General features: G+C 37.9%; 1 protein-coding gene across 1 annotated transcript; it reads right to left on the reverse strand.

The window, feature by feature from the left end:
* Window positions 1–118: 118 nt before the first annotated feature.
* Window positions 119–22,120, reverse strand: PRKAA1 (protein kinase AMP-activated catalytic subunit alpha 1). The gene is made up of 9 exons (XM_039709764.1): window positions 21,936–22,120; window positions 16,100–16,241; window positions 14,167–14,260; window positions 12,333–12,477; window positions 10,579–10,666; window positions 9,495–9,719; window positions 5,784–6,270; window positions 5,292–5,418; window positions 119–3,250 (listed from the first exon to the last, which is right to left on the reverse strand). The coding sequence occupies exons 1-9, from the start codon at window positions 22,066–22,068 to the stop codon at window positions 3,006–3,008; spliced, it is 1,686 nt and encodes a 561-aa protein (XP_039565698.1). The 5' UTR covers window positions 22,069–22,120; the 3' UTR covers window positions 119–3,005.
* Between the last annotated feature and the right edge of the window lie 84 nt (window positions 22,121–22,204).

Genomic DNA, 22,204 nt, shown 5'->3' on the forward strand with positions numbered 1-22,204 from the left:
CACGTTGCTGCTTTTTCTGTAATTATAACAGCTGTTGTTTTTGAAATGAGAGTAACAGTTCTTGTCCACTTATATATAGCACTAGAAAACAGCAAGCACACAGTTTCAAACAAGATGGTTCAGTATTTCATGTTTACTTAGTTTTTAAAGTTTAAAAAGTTATACAGGTAGAAACAAGCATTTTTGCCATTCAGCTTTGTCAAAAGAAATTAACAGGAAGTAGGCACATCTTTGTTAAAGAACAGGACTTTGTGTCTTACACTGGTAATCAACTGGTAAAATAAAATTTAGCTTGAAGTTGGTATTAAACAGTTGTATCAAGACTAACATGAAAGAACTTTTTTTCTTCATATTGCACCACCAAAATGAATTTTTATCCATTACCTAGTGATTTATCTTGCACACGGACAGCCCAGATTCTGAAAAAAATTACAACACAAAGACAAGGAAACTCATCATACTCCAACAGGAGTAAGTGGGGAATACAGAGTAACACGCTTTACCAGTTAGTGTATCTGCATAAGCTGCCTTACAACTCTGGCAGCTCTCTCAGTGAAATTTCATTTCACAGCCTATTGCCAGCTTCAAGTGCAATCCTAAAGGTCTGCAAGATCAGTAGGAACATGTGAAGAAAGCAATTTCAACAGCAAGATCTACAAAGCATTCGAAAGTCACACAACAGGCAACTGGGTTCAACTTGGTTTTTAGTGCCCCTTTCTACCCCTCCCCCTCCCTATAAAAATCTCAGTTCAATCATAAAACCTTTGGCCATCAAAATTGATCTACCATAAAAATGCACTTTTATTTACAACTACATATATTGTACATTTCTTTCAGAAACTTGCTTTAACCTCCTGATACCAAAACCAAGGACAAAGCAGGGTTGTGTCTTAAAGGGCTGAAAAAGTATATAAAATAAAGAACTACTTTGCATCTTTAAACCTTGCATGTGTTGTCAACATTACAAGGAGAAGACAGCATTTATAAATAGTTCAATATATGCAAGTGATCCCAAACCAATTCCAGATGAGGAATTGCTACAATTTAAAAACCTGTGCGTTTGTAGTATTTATACAAGTGCAATATTTAATTCCAAAATAAAGGGTAACAAAAATGAACACATTGATTTATTCAGTACATTGGTACCAATTTGTACAAAACTAAAGACAGAACATCTTTGTAGGATTTGCAATTGGTCCCTCACATTGGCATCTTAAAGTTTTGGGTTTCAACTTCTGATACTAACTTCCACTTTGGAAAATCTTCCACTTTAAGGTACAGTGATACAGCTAACATCACTACAGGGACCATCTGTGACATATGAGGATAAAAAAAAATGAAGTTGTAAACTTGTACCCACCTATGAGACAGACCTCACAATCACCCAGTTCAAAACACAGTTACAGCAGTTCAGGGGCTTCAAAACAGCCTTATGTTTCTTCAGATTCTGTGCATGTGAATTTCTAAGCTGCAGCCAGCTGGCCAGGATTTAAATTGTTCCTATATCTGTACCTAGCAGTTTCCCATGGATAAAATCTCAGCCATTGGCAAAAATTTTCATCCACGTGAAGAGTCCAGGTTTCACTGCTCATAGTAATGCCTGGAGTACCAGTCTCTTCCTGGGGGAACAGCCTTTGAAACTATGTAGGTCATGAATATTATTTTTAAGCAAGCATGAAGACTTGAATGCAAAACTAAGTACTTTATGACTGTTGATATCTGCTAAGTGCCAGATGAAAACGGAATCATGGCTAATTATATCCAATTCAAAGAGACTAAAGGTTTTCATGCAAGTACTACCTGTGATTTTAACATACAAAGTTCAGGTTTTTTCCTGAAATGCTACAAAAACCATAAATGCAGGACTTTTATTATGGGTAATTGCAATCTACAGTTAAAAACTCTAGCACTCAAGTTGTCATGATCAGTTTTCAATGCTCAACTGAAAAGTTACACTATTTAATTCAATCACATTAAATAATTAAGTTTCCTATAGAGGTTGCCTGGGAAAAATTAGAAACCTGTGTATGTGGTTTTCACTTCATACTGAATACTATATAGTATAAGTTATCGTGATAACCAGCTGTATCAAAGTGTGAACATATATGTCAAAAACCTGTAAATTTCAGATTCTGGAATAGTATGAAACAGCCCTCAGGCTCTGCTCTTAACTACAGGGACATGTTTCTACGGAAAAGCATTCTCGGTCTGCAATAGCAGTGCGGAGCTGCTGTGCTGCCACCACACTAAGATAACATGTACAGACAAGGAGGAGCTTCCTCACAGTTTCTCCACAAAGCAACATTTTGGTTTAGCCCATGGGATGCCACATCTTCTCAGCATTAAGTCTCCTATCACTGTTATGGACTCAGTCATTCTACTCACTGTCCACAGAATGTTGACTCTCAATTCATTACAGAGCAGCTACACATTTCCAACTGGCCAGCTTTGCATACCTTTAATAACACTTATTGTTAAAAGTAGTACATTGTAACACATCACAGCATTCTTTATTATTTTTTATCATATAAGGGGGAAGAAACATAGCAGTTTTAACACATTAACATCTGTTAGGAGATGCTGATAGGTGTGAGTCACAACTGCAGAGGGTGACCAAATCATACTGAGATCACAGAACTAGTACGTGTATGTTAACTTACAGTGCATCAGATACATGTGTAACTAGATAAAAAACAAGGAGGTCCATCTAGCTTAAATGTTATAGGCAGCCTATTTTGCACTCAAGGTAAAATGTTACAAACACTACCCAAAGGGCATGTTATTTCCTGTACCTGTCATGCTATTGGACAGCAGGCAACCAGAATTCACTCCAGCTTCAAAATAATACATAATAACTGCCTATAATAATTTTATCCCCATGCAAATTGCATTCTGTGGCTAGCTTTTTCAGCGCCTTAGTTAATTTCACTTGATTATAATTGGAAGCATCTGACTATGATTTAGGCATGCTTATTGCTCTAAAAGAAATAAGCCCATCTTCAAAATTACTGTGCAAGTATTTTAATAAGATTTGCACACATCTCAAAAAACTCAATGGTATGACTCCCTGGTCTTGGAGTTACGTCAGCTGTGGAAGAGTCAAGCGAAGAGTTCACTGATGAGGTAAGGGATGTATCTGCAGATTTCCCTTGAGCATCAGCATCTGAATCTTTTTGGCAAGATTTATAGTTGCTCACAGAACCTGATCTCTGTGGAGTAGCAGTCCCAGACTTCGCTTCAGCAATTTCATCTGGAACAAGGGAAGAGAAGAGGAAAATTTGGTACCAGTATCAAATCATTTCTGGGAAGAGCAAATATCTTCCCCTTCTCACACTTCAAAATCTTGGTTTTTAAAATCTTGATTGATAAATGAACAGCTTTTGCAAGCAGCATTTGATACAAAATAAAAGCTTGTATACATAGTAGCACAACAGCCAATGTTCTTACGCTAATTCTTTCTGTGCTCTGAACTATACTTCAAGACTGTTTACATTGAGTTCAGACTAATATTAATTGTATTTTTCATGAACTGATTTTCATCAGCCAATTGTTCAATTTAGGTTACTCAAAACAAAAACAGGTCAGCATCATAAGATTAAGTTCAATAGCAGTTTTCAGATGTTTTTTCTACAATCTACTTCATTTTTATACTATTTTTACTCTCTTTTGGGTATTTATATATTGTGATTATTTGTATTTTATGATAATTCATTACAACATTATACTTTCATTTATTTATCATTTATTCTCTTTTGAAAGTTTTTTTACCATACCATGTATATTCAGGCTGCAGCAACTTGTCTTTACCTTCAGTATGAAGAGAAAATAGTTTCATATTAATAATATCTCTATTCTTATTTTAAATACTGAACATTAACTTGGCTCTAAGCTGGCTCCTGAAAAATTCTTTCAGGAGAAATCAGTGAAAAGGCAGTATCTCTTGTTCGCACAAAGTTACTTAAATTTACAAATTGTTAAGAGGAACAAAGAACCATTAACCATGGCAGAGAGAAGGAATGTCAAATCAGTTTAACTACTGGAAGAGATACAACAAATCTGTGCCTTTGGGTCGTATTTCCTCAAAAGTGGAAACCAGGATTGTAGCAGGCTGCCCTGCCACAGCTGCATGGCTCTAAGCAGCCAAAAAAAATTCCTTTTTTGCATGCAATGTTTTCCTAGGTATGTCATCTATATCAGTAGCTGTAGGTCATTTTCTTTCAGCCTACTATGCCCATAAACAAGTGTTCAGTCTCTGTGAGCTCCTATGCTCACTTCACCTAACCAGGCTTTGTATACTGTGTTACTGTCACTCCATAAAATATATTTTTGTACACATTAAACTATATACTTTCAAGATTTTAGTTCCTGCAAGCATAAAACTCCTACCTCAAATTTTAGCTACTAGTAGAATGGTTAACTTTGCCTCGCAGCTGGTATCTCAGCGCAAAGGGAAGAATATTGGAAGGGCAAATAAAGAATTTTAAGCATGGTCTTGGGGTGGGGGGGTAGGTGATTCAAAGGCAACCACTCACTATCTCCAAAGCAGACTGATGCCCAGTCTCAAGGTTACCTTCCCCAAAAGCCCTTTCTTTTCGAGGCATAACATAATACAGCATTGAACATCCATCTCTTCAATATTGCTCAGCTCTGCAGAGCTGTTGCTCCCCTTCCAACACAGCAGTATGGAAAAAGAAAGGCTGGATACTATGCCAGTGCTGCCAAGCAACACTCAGCAGAAGTGAGTGTTTATCAGTTAAACAGTTATCAATACTGTTTTTGTCACAGATCCAAAACAGCACCATGTAGGCTGCTAGGAAGAAAATTAATTCCATCTCAGTCAGACCCAGTACAGTGAGGCACAGTCCAAGTCAAATTTAAATGCCTAGATGTCATGTTTATCTTCACTAGAAAACACTGTTCACATGCTTACTTCAGATCTAAATTAATGTTTAAATTTGGGGTGAGGCTCCAAAGGCAGCTTAAGTTGGTCCCAATCTCACCTCCAACAATCCAGTCCTCTTTTGCACTACTGGTATTAGTTCTGATGCAGACAAAAAATGGAGCTCCCCAGGAGCTGATATAGCAAAAAAGCAAATGGGATGCAGCAGCTAAGCACATGTCACAGGGACACTAATCCAGGAAGGAATAAGTAAACACTAATACAGGTTAGATTGGTTTAAAATAAAAAAAGGGCAACACTTATTTCACTTGTAAATAAGTAAATAAATACATGTTTGCAAGTAGAATGATTTCCCCGACAACTCAATTAACTTAAATAATTCTTCACATACCATCAATACTACGGAAGTCCAGTAAGTATGTTCTGCTGTCCACCTGATACAACTGGAGACTCATTTTGGAATATGCACTTGTTACTGGATTCTTTCTCCGAACACGCAGATAATATGGATTTACAACCTAGTATGAAAGACATTTGATTCAGTTAATCAGAACTGCTTGAAAATCACTGCATATTGTTTTCATCCTCTCAACTCACTAGTATTTATCAAGTGATTTCAGACTTCATTAGCTGTTGGATTTGAGGGTTATTGGGGTTTTTTTAGTCAAGAGAAATATATTCCTGCAGCCCCAAGAGAAATTTTTTTTTTTCCTGCCAGCACGTATATTCTCTCCCCAAAACCCTTCTGGCACAGCAAACACAGCACAGGCACATGAGATTAATGCCAGAATATAAAAAGAGTTTCAGATGTCTGGGTTATGTAACTACACCACTCAAACCAAAGTGCATTGCTGTTTGCTGTAAAGGTCCTCTATTTTGTTACCTTCCATTCATAATCCAGTTGTTTAATTGCTCGACAAACTTCAGCCATGATATCATTTGGTCGACTCTGACTCCGTATTCCCAAGTGCCATTTAGCCCGTCTTACACCTTGGTGTTTTGACTTCTGTGGATTCAGCTCATCAAGGGTGTGGCGAGGACGTGGTGCTTCAGCTACTAAAAATGGCACTCGTTCAGGGTGAGGGCGAGACAGGTGGTGATCATCCAGAAAAGAATCTGGTGGACTTGTGGCCAGGTAGAAGTCTTTGGCCTCATTCATTATTCTTCTGTTATCTATAATGAGGTGATAAGCAACAGCTAGAGGGTCCTGATGATTTCGGCTGTACAGACAACTTAGCACTTCCTCTTCTGTGCATTCAAACTTCTCACACACTTCTTTTAAGGCTTCATCATCAATCATGGTAGAGCTATATGATGGATCTTCAGGAAACAAGTATTTTGGAAGATCCTGCTTAAACCATTCATGTTCCCTAGATTTAAAAATAAAAAATTCTGAGTATATGTTAGTAAAGAAAACATTTATAACAGGAATTCCTTTAAAATATAAAGTGAATTTTAGTCTGTGCTGGAAGAAAGAATAATGGTTGCCAGTCCAAGACCCCTTGTAGCACAGACAATAAAACAGTACATAAAGTAATAACTGCCTGCACAAGATTTTACTAGACATTTTGCAGGAAACTGAAAAAAATGTTTTTTGTTATCTCACAAATTGCTTAGGGATAGGAATCAGGCGGTTACTTTCTCATTTAAAATTTCAGTACCTTCCTCCTCCTGTTCTTGTGACTGTTTTGCTGCAGAAAGAGCTGATCCTGCTGATTCCCTCTCCTGTTCCCTCCTAGAAGCTTCTTCATTCCTGACCAAACGAGATTACTTTTTCTTTGGTTGTTTATTTTTAGTTATAGGAGCAAGTGATATAGTTGAAAGCTGGGTTTCTCTCTTGGCTGAAGTGTCTGTTAATGTTTTTAGACCCAGAAATCCCCTCTGCTCCTTGATTAGTATTGAGCAGTGTTCAATAGGAACAGGCCATGTCCCAGCATGGTGTTTATAAGCCAGGGCCCCTTGCAAAAGCATCTTTCTTTCAAACATTCTATTACTTCATGATCAAATGCCATTTCTATCTTGTCCTACCTGCACATTCTCTCCCATGTGCCTTACCACCCATAAGCACACTGCTATGAGGCCTAGGAGATGTTCCAAAATATCTTGTCAATTTTCCAAAGTCTAAACCATGCTCCTAAGAAATACCAGTAGAAATCCAGCCCAAGGATTTTCAAGATACTGAAGTTATGGCAATGAGGGAGAAAACATCACAGAAGAATGTAGCAAAGGTGCCATTCTGTATTTGCTCCATGGAAAAGACATCTTGGACAAAGATATATAATTGTTAATTGTCTCCCTGAGATGGTATTCAAAGGACAGTCACAGCTTCAGTACAGAGCCCAAATACCAGATTAAGCTCAAGGCCAATGTTCTAATACAAAAAAAAAACCGCAAAAAACTCTCAAAAAAACACCAAAAAAAAAACCAAACAAACAAAAAAACCCAAAACAAAAAAAAAAAAAAAAAAACGCAAAAAACCCTCAAAAAAACACCAAAAAAACCAAAACAAAACAAAAAACCCCAAAACAAAACAAAAAAACCCAAAACCAAAAAAAAAATACAAAACAAAAACAAACCAAACAAAAAAATCCCAATGCCCCTGCCCCCCCAAAAAAGTCAATAAGCACTACATAGCCCAGCAAATTGCAAAAAAAACCCCAAATCTCCAACAAGTACAGCAAAAAATGGAACATGGAAGAGATCAGATGAATCAATATTCAGGACAGAAAAATCAATATTCTGAAGAACAACTATTATACAGAGAGAATGTATAATTATTTTATCTAATATGCTCTGTTCAAATCTGTCTTCATCTCAACACCTTCAAGCCCCACACTGAGAATCAAACAGGATTGCTATGGTTTAGCCCCTGCCAGCAACTAAGCACCACACAGCCACTTGCTTGGTCCTCTCCAGTGAGACAAGGGGCAGAATCAGAAAAGTAGAAGTGTAAAAAACTTGAGAGTTGAGATAGAAACAATTCGATAATTAGAATTTTATTTAAAAAATTCTAAGCAAAAAAAAAAAATCAAAAAAAGCCACAAGAGAGGTGGCAAGGAAACCCAAGAAAGACAAGTAATGCAGACAAAAAAAACCTGCTCATCACATAATGTCTGATGACCAGCAGACCAGCCCCATCATCCTTCCTCTAATTTTTGCTGCAGAGTATGACCCCATATGTATGGAATATGCCTGTGCTCAGTTGGGGTCAGCTGCTCCAGCAGTATCCCCTTACAATTCTTGTGCATCCCCAGCCTGCTCTGATGGGACTGTGTAAGAAGCAGAAAAAACTTTGGCTCTGTTCAAGCCCTGCTCATCAGTAACTACAACATCCACCTGTTACCAAGACTATTTTCAGTACAAATTCAAAACGCAGTTACTGTGAAAAGATTCAACTCTATTCCAGCCCAAACCAGCACACGGCACTAAGCTCTACTCAGTGTGATCCTGAGAACACTGTGCCTCAGCACAAATGTGCTGAGCAAAATACAGTTTAATCAGAAAAACAGTTAATTTGGAAGCAGAAGAATATTTTCCCATATGACAACAAAGGCTCAGCCATAGTTGGGATGACTGACCCCAGAGGAATATTGTTACTGTTCATGGCACCAGGCCTTCTCCCTTGCATGCACATACATACAACCCCTAGAAGAATTAAGATATTCAATTAAACTCAGTTTGTCCTTTAAACTGAGAGATGACATGTCATATGGGTAATAGGACAGAGCTGTTTCAGATTCAAATTCCATCCATGTTCTGTAACCAACATTTTTCAACATCTGTATCACACCACTTCTTTTCCACACACTATTTATTTAACACAACTGAGGTTGCTCATTTCCTAACTTCCAACCCTGAAAGGAGCAGCATTTTCACTATCTTAGTATAGCAACATTCTTTCCTTAAGAGTTTCTTGCAAAGAAAATTAAGCTCCTGCATAAAATGCATTTCTCTCAGATACTTCTTTTTAATTTGATCCAGCACACATTTGTCAACACAATCAACTTCTCCAGAATTACCTCGTGGAATCTGAAGCCCATGATGCCTCTCTACCTACAAATTTTAACTTATCAGTACTTGGTGAAGTAATTACCATTCATATACAAATTCATGCCAGTGCTTTGAAGCTAGAAATTGTTGCCTTACATGTGACATTCACAGTCTTAACAAATAACTTTCCAGAGCCTAAAGAAATATGAATAAAAGCAGCAGTTATCAGATTAAAGAGACATTTACAGTAGAGAGCACTGGTTCCTAATAGCAAGACAATTTTCTTCCCCCAGAGAAGTCTATAAATTGCAATTTTTGCAAACCATTAAGCAAGTAAACAGCTTTGCTATGGCAGTCTTAAACCTAAAGTGTCTCAGAATTTCCATATATAATATAAATAATTTGTTTTACTATGATCTCCAATAGATACTTCATTGTCTACTATAGATCAGGACTATCAGACCTAAAACTAACCCATCACAAGCTGAATTTTTCACCTCAGTCTAGAAAACATCAACAAGCTGTATGAATAACTTCTTTGTTCTGCATATTTGTGCTATTGTAATTCCAGCATCTTGTGATCAGACATCAGCAAGAGTTTTACCTAATGTCTCTGATTGTTGCTCTTTTCATTGGATCCACTTGCAGCATGTGCTTCAAAAGACTAATTACAGATGGATTCAGGTACTGAGGGGTATAAAAGATACCATCACATATCTTCTTAAAAAGGGTTGGCACATGATCATCATCAAATGGAAGTGTTCCGCATAACAAAGCATAGAGAATAACCCCACTGCTCCAAATATCTACTTCTGGACCTGCATATAACCTGTGAAAAAAATAATTGTTAGTGACTTGTGTTTAATACATTTAAATATGTTTTCTGTCATTTTCCCATTGTCTCACAGTAATTAAAAGCACGTGAACTCAGGACAATTGATTTTGCAAGCACTACACCATTTCAGTTCTATGCTGTGCCTCCCTTGAACTTCAGTATTCTTCCCCTTCTAATATATAACAGGGCTCAAGTAAGAGTTTTTCCTCTCTAATGTGTAACAATAATCTATACTGCAATTTCGCACTACTGAAAGAAACATGCATCTACTGCTATGAAAGCCCATGTTATATATTGTTATCAATGTTTTAGAGGAATCTGTGCAAAGTCAGTTATCCCCCAAATTGTGGCTGAAAAGTTTAAGACAAGTCCATATAGCAGACCATGAAATGTATTCTGTGCCCCTGCCAGAGTAAAAGAGACATCTGGCCTCCAATCAACAAGAGGCAATAGATATTAGCATAGGTAGCTGAAAGCAGATTTGACACAACCATGGTTTACAAAATGGGAAGTTACCTCCAAAATGAGTATCTACTCTGCAGCATGATACTCAACTTCACAGCAGACTCTGCCTGTAACTCTGCACCTCAGCTTCCAAGATCTGAGCTGTACATGCAATTCAGGCAGAGTGTACACAATGCATTTGGGGCATTAGACATCACCTCTACTTTGCAGGAACTATTCAAAGCTATTTCACAGAAGCTTTAAACATTTTAAAAATTATCAATACCACTAATAGCCCTCAGTTTCTCAGCATCAAGCTTGTCAACTGAACTAGTTGTGTACCCTTTAAAACCAAGCAGCAACATGACTGAAGTACATGCATACATGTATCCAATATAAAAGAAACTACCTTCCAGAAATTACTTCTGGTGCAGCATAGTTAGGGGAACCACAGCTTGTTCTTAAAAATTCTCCATCTGACATCATATTTGATAGACCTGGAAGTGTATAAGAGTAACTACTAAAAATTCAGGGAGCAAAATTATTTCACACTGCATATATCACCTAGAACAAACCACTAGCAAATCAAATTAGAAAATTAACAAATTTACTCCAGTTAAGTAATAGTATTGTTTGGAATTATGGAATTTTTAAATGAGCATGCCAAAAATCCTCCATATATTTTATCAGAAATCTGAGTAACATCAATCCATTACTGCCTGCAGCCTAGGGATATTTGAGAACATATTCATTCCTAGACTAGAACAGTTAAATCACAGGCATGACAGAGAACAAAGTTGCTCTAAGGAAGATGAAGCAGTATAGCAAGAAAGGATTTTAGTCATTAACAAGAAAGTACTAAAATTCCCATTTTGGCTTCTAAAATGACAAAGTGGGAAATGCTACCAGAGGTTAGACAGAAGAAGGGAACTGAGGAGTAAACATGACTTCACTACAGTTTACACCCCTACACTATGCACCTGGTTCCTACATCTCTGCAGTTTAGTAGTTTGCTTTTCAGATACTCTGTGAGCAATGGAAGTATGCTTTAGAACCAGGCCAACTGCACTCACCAGCACTCAGTATAGACTAACAGCTGTAGAAAATTTCTTCTAGTTTCCTCAGTGAGGCTGCATGATCAAGACTACCGTAAACCAAAGAACTCAGTCTCCAAGAAGAATTATGCCCTTTTATGGGTCAGCAGGGAATGTGGCAGGGAAAGAGTAGAGCTTGTCTAGCTTTCATATTCTGACATACAAAAGCTTTTATTAAGCTGTTGTTTAATACACCACTCATGGAAAAAATGAGAGTTACAGTTTTGCTGACGCTAAGTTACAGGAAGATATTTTCTTAAGTTACTGTACTTCATTTATTTACTATGTGAGCCATTTCACCCAAATAATTTTCTTCACCTGAGAAACCAACATGATTGCCAGGGCCTACACAGTTGAACACCATACTTTTAAAACATACTTCACACACTCAGCATTACCTAACACCTTTCACTGGAGTCTTACATAAGCAGGTATTATCCAGTATATCTACAAGATAGATATAGTCATGACACAGCAGTATGGATACCTTACTATGCTTATGTGGTAAGGTTTCCCGATTCAGATGGTTCCAAGACCTAGCTTCAATGCCTCTCTGCAGCTGTGTCATGAACAGCTGGCATAAAAAATCAGGAGGACTACTATTTTTCTATATTTTATATATATATATATTTTCTAGTCTTTTTCTATAGCACCGTAGTTTCTTAAAGATGATGAACTGCCATACACTCTTCTTCCAAGAGAGCTAAGCATCTAAATTTTAAAGATGGTGAAACAGAAAAGGAGTGAGTTTTGAAGAAGAAAGGTCACAAACTAAGTCTACTTAGCACTTTAGATAAAATATTCTTAAGTGAAACCAAACGAATCAGTTCACAATTTCAGCCAGTCACAGAAAATACCTCAAGAGAAAGCAAGAAAGCTTCAGAGGAAAACAAGTCCAGCAAATACGCAAGAACATTATTTTGCTTTACATCTATTTTCTTCATATTCTTCTGTTGTATCCCACCACCACGATATTAAAGCATACATACTTTGTTTAATATTTCCTATTGTTATTAACAGGCTCTAACACCGGAAATGCAATCAGATAGAAAAATAAAGCAATACTTACCAAAGTCAGCTATTTTGGCATTCATGTGTGCATCAAGAAGCACATTTTCAGGCTTCAGATCTCTATGTACTACCATGTGCCTGTGACAGTAATCCACACCAGAAAGGATTTGCTGAAACAGACGCCTACTTTCCTTCTCGTCAAGCTAAAACAGACAAAGATTTAAATAATTAAGAGACAGTGGAAGTGAACTTCTTTTTCATTTTTACTAGCCAGAGGAAACTTTCCTATGACCTAAACTTATCAATTATACTTATCGTCTGATACTTTATAAAGCAGATTATCAGAACTTATAGCAAGCAGCTTCATATCTTAAGTCATTTTGTTTGTACCACAGCTGTAAAGAGACTCAAACAAAACATACCCACTTACTCAGAAAGTCACTGAAAGTTCTTAATGACACTTGAAATTGGGTTTGGCAGATGTTACCTCCTCACCAACTAGAAATATTAGCACTCAAACATTTCGCTTTGTATAACTGGTATTATTAGTTTGATATTTAAGCACAGTGCAAGATTTAAGCTGGCCAAAGCTGCTGAAATGCAGCACAGAAATTATATATTTCAGATACTATTTATGCTATCAGCAGCTATCAGTCCCAAACAGCAGACTTAGGTGGGCTTTTCCTACAAAGACCCATAATCCATATCAGTTTGTCACAGCAACTGAAGTATCCTATATATCTAGTCTGTAAATAGGGACTTCAGATCTTTCACACAAGCTGTTCTAACAGTAGAAGACAGTAATAAGGGGACAATGGTAGCTTTCTAATAATGGAATATACTAAAGAAACAGTTTTCAGCTACTCCAACTGGGTACATATTCATCTGGTTTATTCCCATTGTAAATTAACAGATTAGTAGAAAGGAAGAATGCTATGACAAAATCATACACAAAGATCTGGAATGTGTTAACATATAACCATTTGTACTTTCAAAAAAAAACCCCACAGTCATAAAATATATTTTAATTGATAGCAGCCAAATTGAAACCGAATACAAGAAAACACACCCACATTTAACAAGGTGTTACCAGCACCCCTTGCTCCCAGCCCATGATGATGTGGTTAACTTAATTAATGCCACTTAGTGAGGCAAGCAGCCATTCTGTGACCAGGCAAGTCATGTGTTCATGCCCTCTGCCTCATTATCAGGCTCTGGAGGTCCTGTGAAGCAAATAAACAAACCAGTTTTCTTCTCCCCCTCCCTACCAGCCTCAAGATTCCTGGGTGCCAGGCTGATTATCTGCTGCTTTATCAGCCTTTAGTTCTCAGGCACAGAGCCATGGATGACTGTCATGGCATACGGAACTGCAACAGCAGCCAGAGTTTGATGTCTTTAGCATCAATTATGAGTACTAAATGCAAATGAAACCTGGGACTTCTCAGTGGCCACAGACACCTCCAGCATCCTCTGCTTCCTCTGAGACGCAGTGACTTGTGTTCATCCCTGTGACTTTCAAGGCTAGACTGTGATTGTTAAATGGATACAGCAAAATATGTATTAAGATTTGACCAGATCTACAGAGGGTCTAGGTGAAGAGATATCCCAAGTTAGGTTGTTTAAAAATTCTACTAAAAAGTACTACACTACTTATAAATTATAGCATATTCATTCTGCTCACAGGAATCCTGTGCCACTCTAATCATATATCCTGTGCAACACAAATTATAATATTCTTTTGAGAAATGAAAACTTTTTATTGTATCATTCTGACAAAGATAGCCAAAAAGATACCCAAAAGTCTATCCCCTCAGTGTAGAGTGACATAGGAACATGACAAATGCAATAACAGAATGCAAGTCACCGATTTGCAGAGCTGGACTACTTCTTACCCTTCCATTTTTACAGATATAATCAAACAGTTCTCCTCCTGAAACATATTCCATCACCATGAAAATGTCAGTGGGTGTACTGATGACCTGGTACCTGATAAGAAAAGATATCTATTAGTCCACACACTCAGTAAAGCAGTTGTTACACTTAGTTAAAGCTGAAGTCATACAAATAATCAGATAAAAATATACTTTAAAATAGTTATCAGTCAATCTACAGCTACTGGAATGACAATATTTTTCAGAAGCTTTTTACTCTCCTTTTACTGTGATACCACCATTGCAAAGACTAGCAGAAAATTTGTAATCCCTATTAGGAATATCAGCCCTTGCTCTTTCAGAGGAAAAAGTGATTTCTTTAAGATTGTTTAAGACTGTAAGACTGTATAAGACTGTGCTGCCTCACCAACACCTTGATGCGGTGAAAAGGGACTTCAGAAGGACTAGTATTGCAAAAATAGACTGTTTTCAATATTAACATGCAAAAAAATTAACTTGCCATAAATGAAAAGGTGTACTTCAAGACTAGGAAAAAATACCTTTTAATAACGATGAATATTAATATCTGGTTGTAATATTTTTATCATTCTACTTCAATTATATTTAAAAACATAGCTTTGAAGCTTTGAAATAACAAGTTTAAGGACAAAATCAAAATTTAAGAGATTTTGTTTTTTTTCTAATATCCTTACCTAAAAATTGTTTCATTTGTTCTCTTTACAGCATTTCACATGCAAAAGAAAAAATTTTCTCTGTGATTCCCTGAGAAAGAAATTGTCATCTCAAATCTGCTAAACTGTCTTCAGTTTAGCAACACCACAAGCACACATTCCTCTTTCACCCTGGTATGTCACTTGGTGCACTGACACTTCCTCTTCTGCTCTGGCTAAAGGTATGCCCTTTGGACCCATTCACAGATTAACTAAAAGCACTAGCAATTTTGCTGACAAGTCAGCTCAACAGCCTTCTGAAAACTCGCCTTCTGAAGAAGTGGGTGAGTTGACCTTAGACAAAGTAATTTAGCTTCAGTGTGACAGCTGTTGCTGAATTAAAGGGAGTGCAGAAACAGGGCATCTGCCAGTGGCAGTGGGGTCTTTAGACAAAATTCTACCAATAAAACAATCGCCCACATCATGACTAAGACAGCGGAAGTCACCCACACTCTGAAAATGCAGATTATTTTAACAGGAAATTAAGAGTCAATGAAAATCAACATTACTTATGATTTATTACCATAGACGAGACATGAGGGCCTACTCTGGGACACAGCTTTACTCTGAAATCCACTGATGAACTATTGATCAACTAAGAGATGTAATCAGGCACATTTTAAATACCACATTTAGACAAAGGATAGTCACTACACTGAAGATTTCAGAAATAGCAATCAGATTTATCAAACTTTACATCCTTTATTCAGAAAAATCTTGCGGAGCATCACCTACACTGAAAAAACTTATATCAATGACCAGCACATCACTAAAAACACTTTGAAAAGATACAATAAACTTGCTATAGAAATGACCTTTACACTCTTGTTCTTAGTAACTCATTTTCCAAGCAGGAAAAAAAAAAGAACAAACATAAACAGAAAAAGTAAAATGAAGTAGCCACTAAACTCAGAGATGACTGCTACCATAAGTACCTGTCATGAAACTACCTATCATACACCTGGCCAAAGAACGCCTAAGCAAAGATCTAATGGAAACTCTCCAGCCTGCAATAAAGCCCAGCTTGGTAAAAACACATCACAGAGGGCACAGCTGCACACTTTGAAGTTGGTTATTTTTCTGAGAAGATAAGTATACTTAAAATAATAAGTAACACTACTGTTTGTAGTATTATACTTTAATACTTTAAATGCATTCTAGACCAGTGAGAGCAAAAAGAGATTACTGCCTAAATAAGTTTGACTACAGTAAGCAAAACTTACAGCTTAATTATATGAGGATGCCTGAAGAGTTTGAGGTTCTGAATCTCCCTGCGGATTTTGCCTACAACATCAAGGCTGCGAATCTTCTGTCGATTCAGGATCTTCACAGCAACTTTATGCCCAGTTAGCTCATGTTTTCCAACTGCAAGAAACAAGGAAGTATTTAATCAAGGTTTTCAATTGCTCAGTTGAGACATTATTTCTCCTTTTTGAATGTAGCCAAGTAAAGACACTAGCATTCCACATATCCCCATGATCTTTTGGGAGGTTGAAAACCAGATGATATGGAATTTCTTCAGCCCTACTCCAATTTCTCCCACAATTCTATCATTAGAAGATGCATACACATAAGAAATTCCTTAAAACTAACCAGGAGAAGTCTTGCAGCATAACATTTTTGCAATAGTGTGTTAAAAAAAAAAAGAAAAAAGCAAACCATATTCCCAAAGCCTGCTATCCTTGCTAATTAGAGAGAGCATTCCCACTCACTGTGTAAGTCATTCCAAGCTTTTGGCTTGCTTGGCAATGCACTCAAACATGTTTTCCTGTACCTCTTCTACTTCATCTGCAATCACTCCTATCACTCCCCCAAGAAGCCTGCTTCAGCAGTTGCTCAGAATTATGAGTGTAAGTACCTGATCAGTTTACTTATAAAAATGTATCTGTCCTTGGAGCAGTCTGGCAGCTCCACATTCTGTGCAGTTAACACCAGAGCTTTATTCTATTTAAATAAGTGGCAAATGCAATGAGAAATGCACAAAAAATAGAACAGAAACAAGGAAAAACAATGCAAACATGCAACCTAATGTGTTCCTAGAAGTGGAAAAGGAACTGAGGACAATTTCACTGTTCTTTAAACAGAGGAACTAAAAAGTATAAACTATTTCACAGTAAGTTACCTCTCTTAAAGACCTTAAATTTGCAAGTGCTACTGGGAGTAGTCACAGCAAAATCCATCAGAATATATTTCTTAAACCCAAAACACAGATGGAACACCAAGAAGCTAGGTATCTCTTTTACTAGAAGGCTTCCCTATCTGCATGGCTGCCACAAGCAGTGCTTTTAATAATACCATTAATTTGCTACCCTGACTTCTACCTTCTGAAGATAAGCCAGATTCTCCAGACACATGCATGGCTCATCCTTGTCCACATGAATAGACATTTGCAACTGAACTGTGCTGAACACAATACTCACTCATTTGGGTGACTACCCTCACTTGAGAATTTAAGTAAGCCTTGAGCTTCAAGTTTTATTTAAACACATCCATGGCAAGCTGTGATTAAGCAGTAGTGATCCACAAAAATCTTTCTGCATTGAACAGATGATCTGGATAGAATAAACAAACACCCATCAATCTGTAAATCTCATTCCAGCACAAAACACCTTTCTGCTATCTTCTGCCTCTATATCGAGCTGAATACCAGTGCAAGTGAGAAGTTCTTAGCAGAGAGGCAGAAGATAATGATAAGCATCTGCATGCTTTTTGTTACAAGACAGCTACCTATAAAATTAAGCAGCCTGAATTCCTGTAGGCAACTAAGCAGTGGATTACCCAAGATCCAGAAACATCACAACACTGCACTGAGATATGGTCAGCACATGAAAAAACAAAAGAGCTCTGGCTAGGATGAAAAGACATCCCCTAATTCAGAGGGGCCATTATCTAACAATGGCCACAATAAACAAAGTACTGGGCAGGCATATTTGCACCACTGAGGAATGCAGGACAAAGCTGGAATCCATAGCAAGTTCTCCAGACCACAAAGCAGTGGCAGGTGAGTGCCTAGAAATGTATGAGAATTATTTGCTTTGAACCAGACCTACAATCAAAGCAATCACATTCCCTTTATTTTGTTCAAACGTGACTGCAGTTTAAAGGAGCCAAACAAACTATTTCACCTACATTCAAACCCTCAGGAGTACAGAATCATCATAAAAAATGATAGAAACTAGAAAAGCAACTATTCTAATTGTAAAGTCTTTACCCATCCATAATGGAAACTGATGTACATCAGGATTATTTGGGAAAAAAAACCTAAAACCAACCAAACAAACAAACAAAAAACACCCTCACAACTTCAGTGAGTAAGTTAAAATGTAACATTTGTTTTTGTTAGTAAGAAACAACTTCTTAGAAAAAAAGCAAAAATCTTTTGGTCAAACACATAAATCCGCCATCTTCTTTTGCTGTACAAAATAAATTTAAGACGGCGTTTAATACAGTAAGTAACATACATATTTGACCAAGTCTAAAGCTTAGGTATAAATAGACAGTTCTGATATGCACTGGGTTATAAAATCTCATTTTTAAGCCACTTTGTTTCATTTCTGATTTGTTAGAAATGAAAGACTGGAATTCCATTAGCACTCAAAAAAACATTTTAAAGTAATTCATTACCTACAATCTATGCTCAATATGCAAGGCACATAAAAGAGCTTTTCAAAACAATTTTCTTTCAAAATAATTAAACAGTAACATTTGCAGTTGACTGAAACCAACTCTAGCTCTCACAGCCATCAAGGCTGTGAGCCTTAAGCCTTAATTTTATTCACTGACTGGGAGAAAACGAGATTTTCTGCTTCTTCAATTTCACCAGCCCTGAATAAATTATTGTAATGAAAACATACTATGGTTCGATGCCGGTGCAGAGAGATCCCAAAAAGCCTATTCTCTTGTTTAAGACATTTCAAATTCAATCTCTAGATTTTTCAGAAAGGTTCGGCTTGCTGCAATTCAATTTGAAATTATAACAAATCTAGCCTTTTAAGATACAAGTAGCCTTTCCTGGATACAGTTCAAGGTATCTGTTACCAGTAAAACAGCAGATACCAACTGGTAACAGACTGCTGACACTTTTGAATTCAACATTAGGATAGACATGAAAGCTTCACAACAGATGATAACATCACCTAGAAACGTAAGCAGCCAGTGTTACCTTCCTGAAATCTATTTTGCATTACCACTTGATATAAGTTTCATACATTAAATCTTCCTAATCCTCAAACCAGCTATCAGCCCTTCAAAACAAGCTATGCAAAAAAAATTAACAGACCTAGTATATTCCTATATTTCTTTTTTTTCTGATAATACTAATTACCTTCCAACTTCATTGTGGCTTTGTATAGCATCAAGATTTTCATGACAGTGACAAAGTCTCAAAGCAGCAGTGACTTATTATTAACTGTAGAAGTTCAGGAAGAAGAGTTTCTATCTTGCTCAACAGTTCTTCAGTTGGAAAAAAACTGACTTTGAGGCCATGTCGACCAAATACAACATACTCATGAAATACACCAGTCATTAAGTTTTTAGAGAAAAAAAAATAATCTGAAGGCTAAATTGTATTTAATAAAACAATTTGCAGCAGGCCAAAAAGCCAATCCAAAGCTCAGAGGGAAGCATTCTTTAAGAGTATGAGCTAAACATGTTTTCACTAACATGGGAAAAAACCCTAAACAACAATAGTTCATGCTGTGCAAAGCCACCTTGCTGCACAACATTAGATACCATACTGACCTGCACTGTTCATTTCCAGGTGTTTTATTGCTGCCTTGAGCCAGACCACTTGCTGTCTATACAGAACAGTGTTGATACTCTAGAGAGTACATGAACTGAACTGAACATGAATGTGCCTCATACAATTGGTTTAGATTCAGTATTCTTCCACCTCAGCTTTTCACTTTAGTGGCATTTTAGCTTTGCTGGAACAATTATTGTATATTTAGAGCCTTAAGTAACAGCCCTTATATTCTCAGTATGGACCACTGGAAGCCCGAGTACTCCTCCTTTTATGAAAGGTAACTTTAAAAAAAAAAAGTATCAGGAAATAAGTTTGCATCTAGTTTCAGCAGAAAACATCAGCAGTGCTTAAAAAAGTTGATGGAAATAGGGATAGATGTTTTACACTGAATCCTAGTGAAGTCTGAACATGAATGTGCCTCATACATTCAGTATTCTTCCACCTCAGCTTTTCACTTTAGTGGCATTTTAGCTTTGTCTAGACGATAGCTAGGAACAGCCATTTCTGCGATTGCCCATCTGAGGCACAGGCAAGTAAACCAAGTCACTCAGAATTCATTCAGAGTGGCACAGCCAGGTGAAAATGATGAACTGGACAGAATCACACCAGTGACAGCTACCAGCAGCGTGAATTCATCTGAAAGTGACAGCACGAGAGCTTTCACAATTACCAAATAAAACACTGATTTTCCAGTCCTATTTTTCCAGGCTGCCACCACTGTTAGAACAAAACATTCACTGAGCCTGACCCCCTACATGAGCTCAAGGTATAACCTAATTGAATTTTAAGAAGTGAACACATGATTTTCACCTTATGTCAATTCATGAAACCGTATCACCAGAGAAGGAAATTATGAAAACAGGAAAACAACTGCAGATCTGGTATTAAATGAAGAAAATGTGTGGTCAAGAGGAAAATCATTGCATCATAGATAAAATGTTCATTATTAAGCACAGCTGAAGCAAGACAAAAGTAACACAGTACATCATATGGGGACAAGAAAGGCAGTACTGCAACAGTGCTCTCCTAGTACTCTCTCAGTACTAGAACATTGATGGTATGTCAACCCTAGTCTTCTGCAGTGTGCTGGGTAAAAAACCACAGAACAAACACAGCTTTGTCCCCTCCCCTCAAGCAGGCAGTCCTTCCATGAGGAAAGAGAACCCTGTGCTTGTCTGCTGCATTACGTTTTTTTTTTTCTCTCTCTCCTCAAGGAAGTAACCACATAAAAGTTCCCACTTTTAAAAAATGGTACCCCAGCTGCCAGATGGGGTGGCAGGGGGCAGGGGGGCATTGATCCCAAATGGCTGCAGCTGTCTCTTTATAAGCTTCTCTTGAAAAAGAGACTTGAAGGGCTGTGCTTTCCAAATATTTTTTACTGCTTTCCTAGAGCAAAATATCATCCTATTTACTATACATAATTAATTTTTTTCAGTACATGTCAATAGCTAAAAAAGCTTGTGCAGAGCACATACAATAGATTATCTACACTGGGGGGGAAAAGCTGAGTTTTTTAGCACCTATTAAGTTAACAAAAAAAAGAAAAAAAAACCCAAAAAAACCACCAAGCCCCCCCCCCCCCCCAAAAAAAAAACAAAAACAAAACAAAAAAAACCACCACAACTCTTATGGAGAATACAGCCTAAGCCTACTTCTACTCATTTGAGAAAGGATGTTTTTGATTTGCTTGCCCCCATATTTGAAGCTCTCACAAACAACGCGGCAGGAACAGTGTAAACTAATGCATAGTCCTGCCATCTGAGGTGAATGGTACTATGGGGAAGTTTAAATTCTATCTTATTTCTACTAGCCTTCAAACAAGCCGTAAGGCATGCATAGCCCTACTGGAAAATTTTTTAAATGCGAGCTGAAAAGGAAAAAAAAAAAAAAAAACAAAAAAAAAAAAAACCAAACTTTGCTAAGCATTGGTCAAGCAGATTAAACATTAAGTTTTTCCGTATCTACACATCAGCTGGGTTACCAACTAGTCCAACAGCCCCAGACCCATCTTTTTACGCTTATTTCTCTGTAGAGAGAGAAATCTTGCCTTCCTTACAAGGGCGTCGAGAGCTCGTACTTGAGCATCAAAATGCAACATGCGAAGCTGGAGGATTCAGACTCCCTGCTTTGGTTACGCGCCCGGTGTTGTTCCAAGCAGCCGCAGCATTTCGCTCCCAGCGGTTGTTTCCGCAAGCACACAGGAGGAAGCTGCTCCTGCCCCAGCCGCCGCTTCCCGCAGCGGGACCGCAAGTCCCAGCCCGTGCACGCCCCGCTCGGAGCTGACGGGCAGCCGATCGCCCCGCGGCCCCGCTCACCCTTGACTTTCCCGAAGGTGCCGACGCCCAGCGTGTCGCCCAGGATGTAGTGCCCGATCTTCACCCGCCCGTGCTCGTGCTTCTGTTTATCCGCCACCGCCGCCATCTTGAGGCAAGGGCCGAGCCTGCGCATAGCGCCCGCCCGCGCCGGGCCAGAGCGCCGGCGGGGAGGAGCAACCACAGAGCGCCCGCCCGCACCCGAACCCGGAAGCGAACGGCGCACTGACCACCTGTCCGCCCTGCCCCAGGACGAACCATTGCGGCTCGCG

The sequence above is a fragment of the Passer montanus genome, unplaced genomic scaffold (genome assembly GCF_014805655.1).
Source record: "Passer montanus isolate IOZ18808 unplaced genomic scaffold, ASM1480565v1 scaffold22, whole genome shotgun sequence".
Classification (NCBI taxonomy): Eukaryota; Metazoa; Chordata; class Aves; order Passeriformes; family Passeridae; genus Passer; species Passer montanus.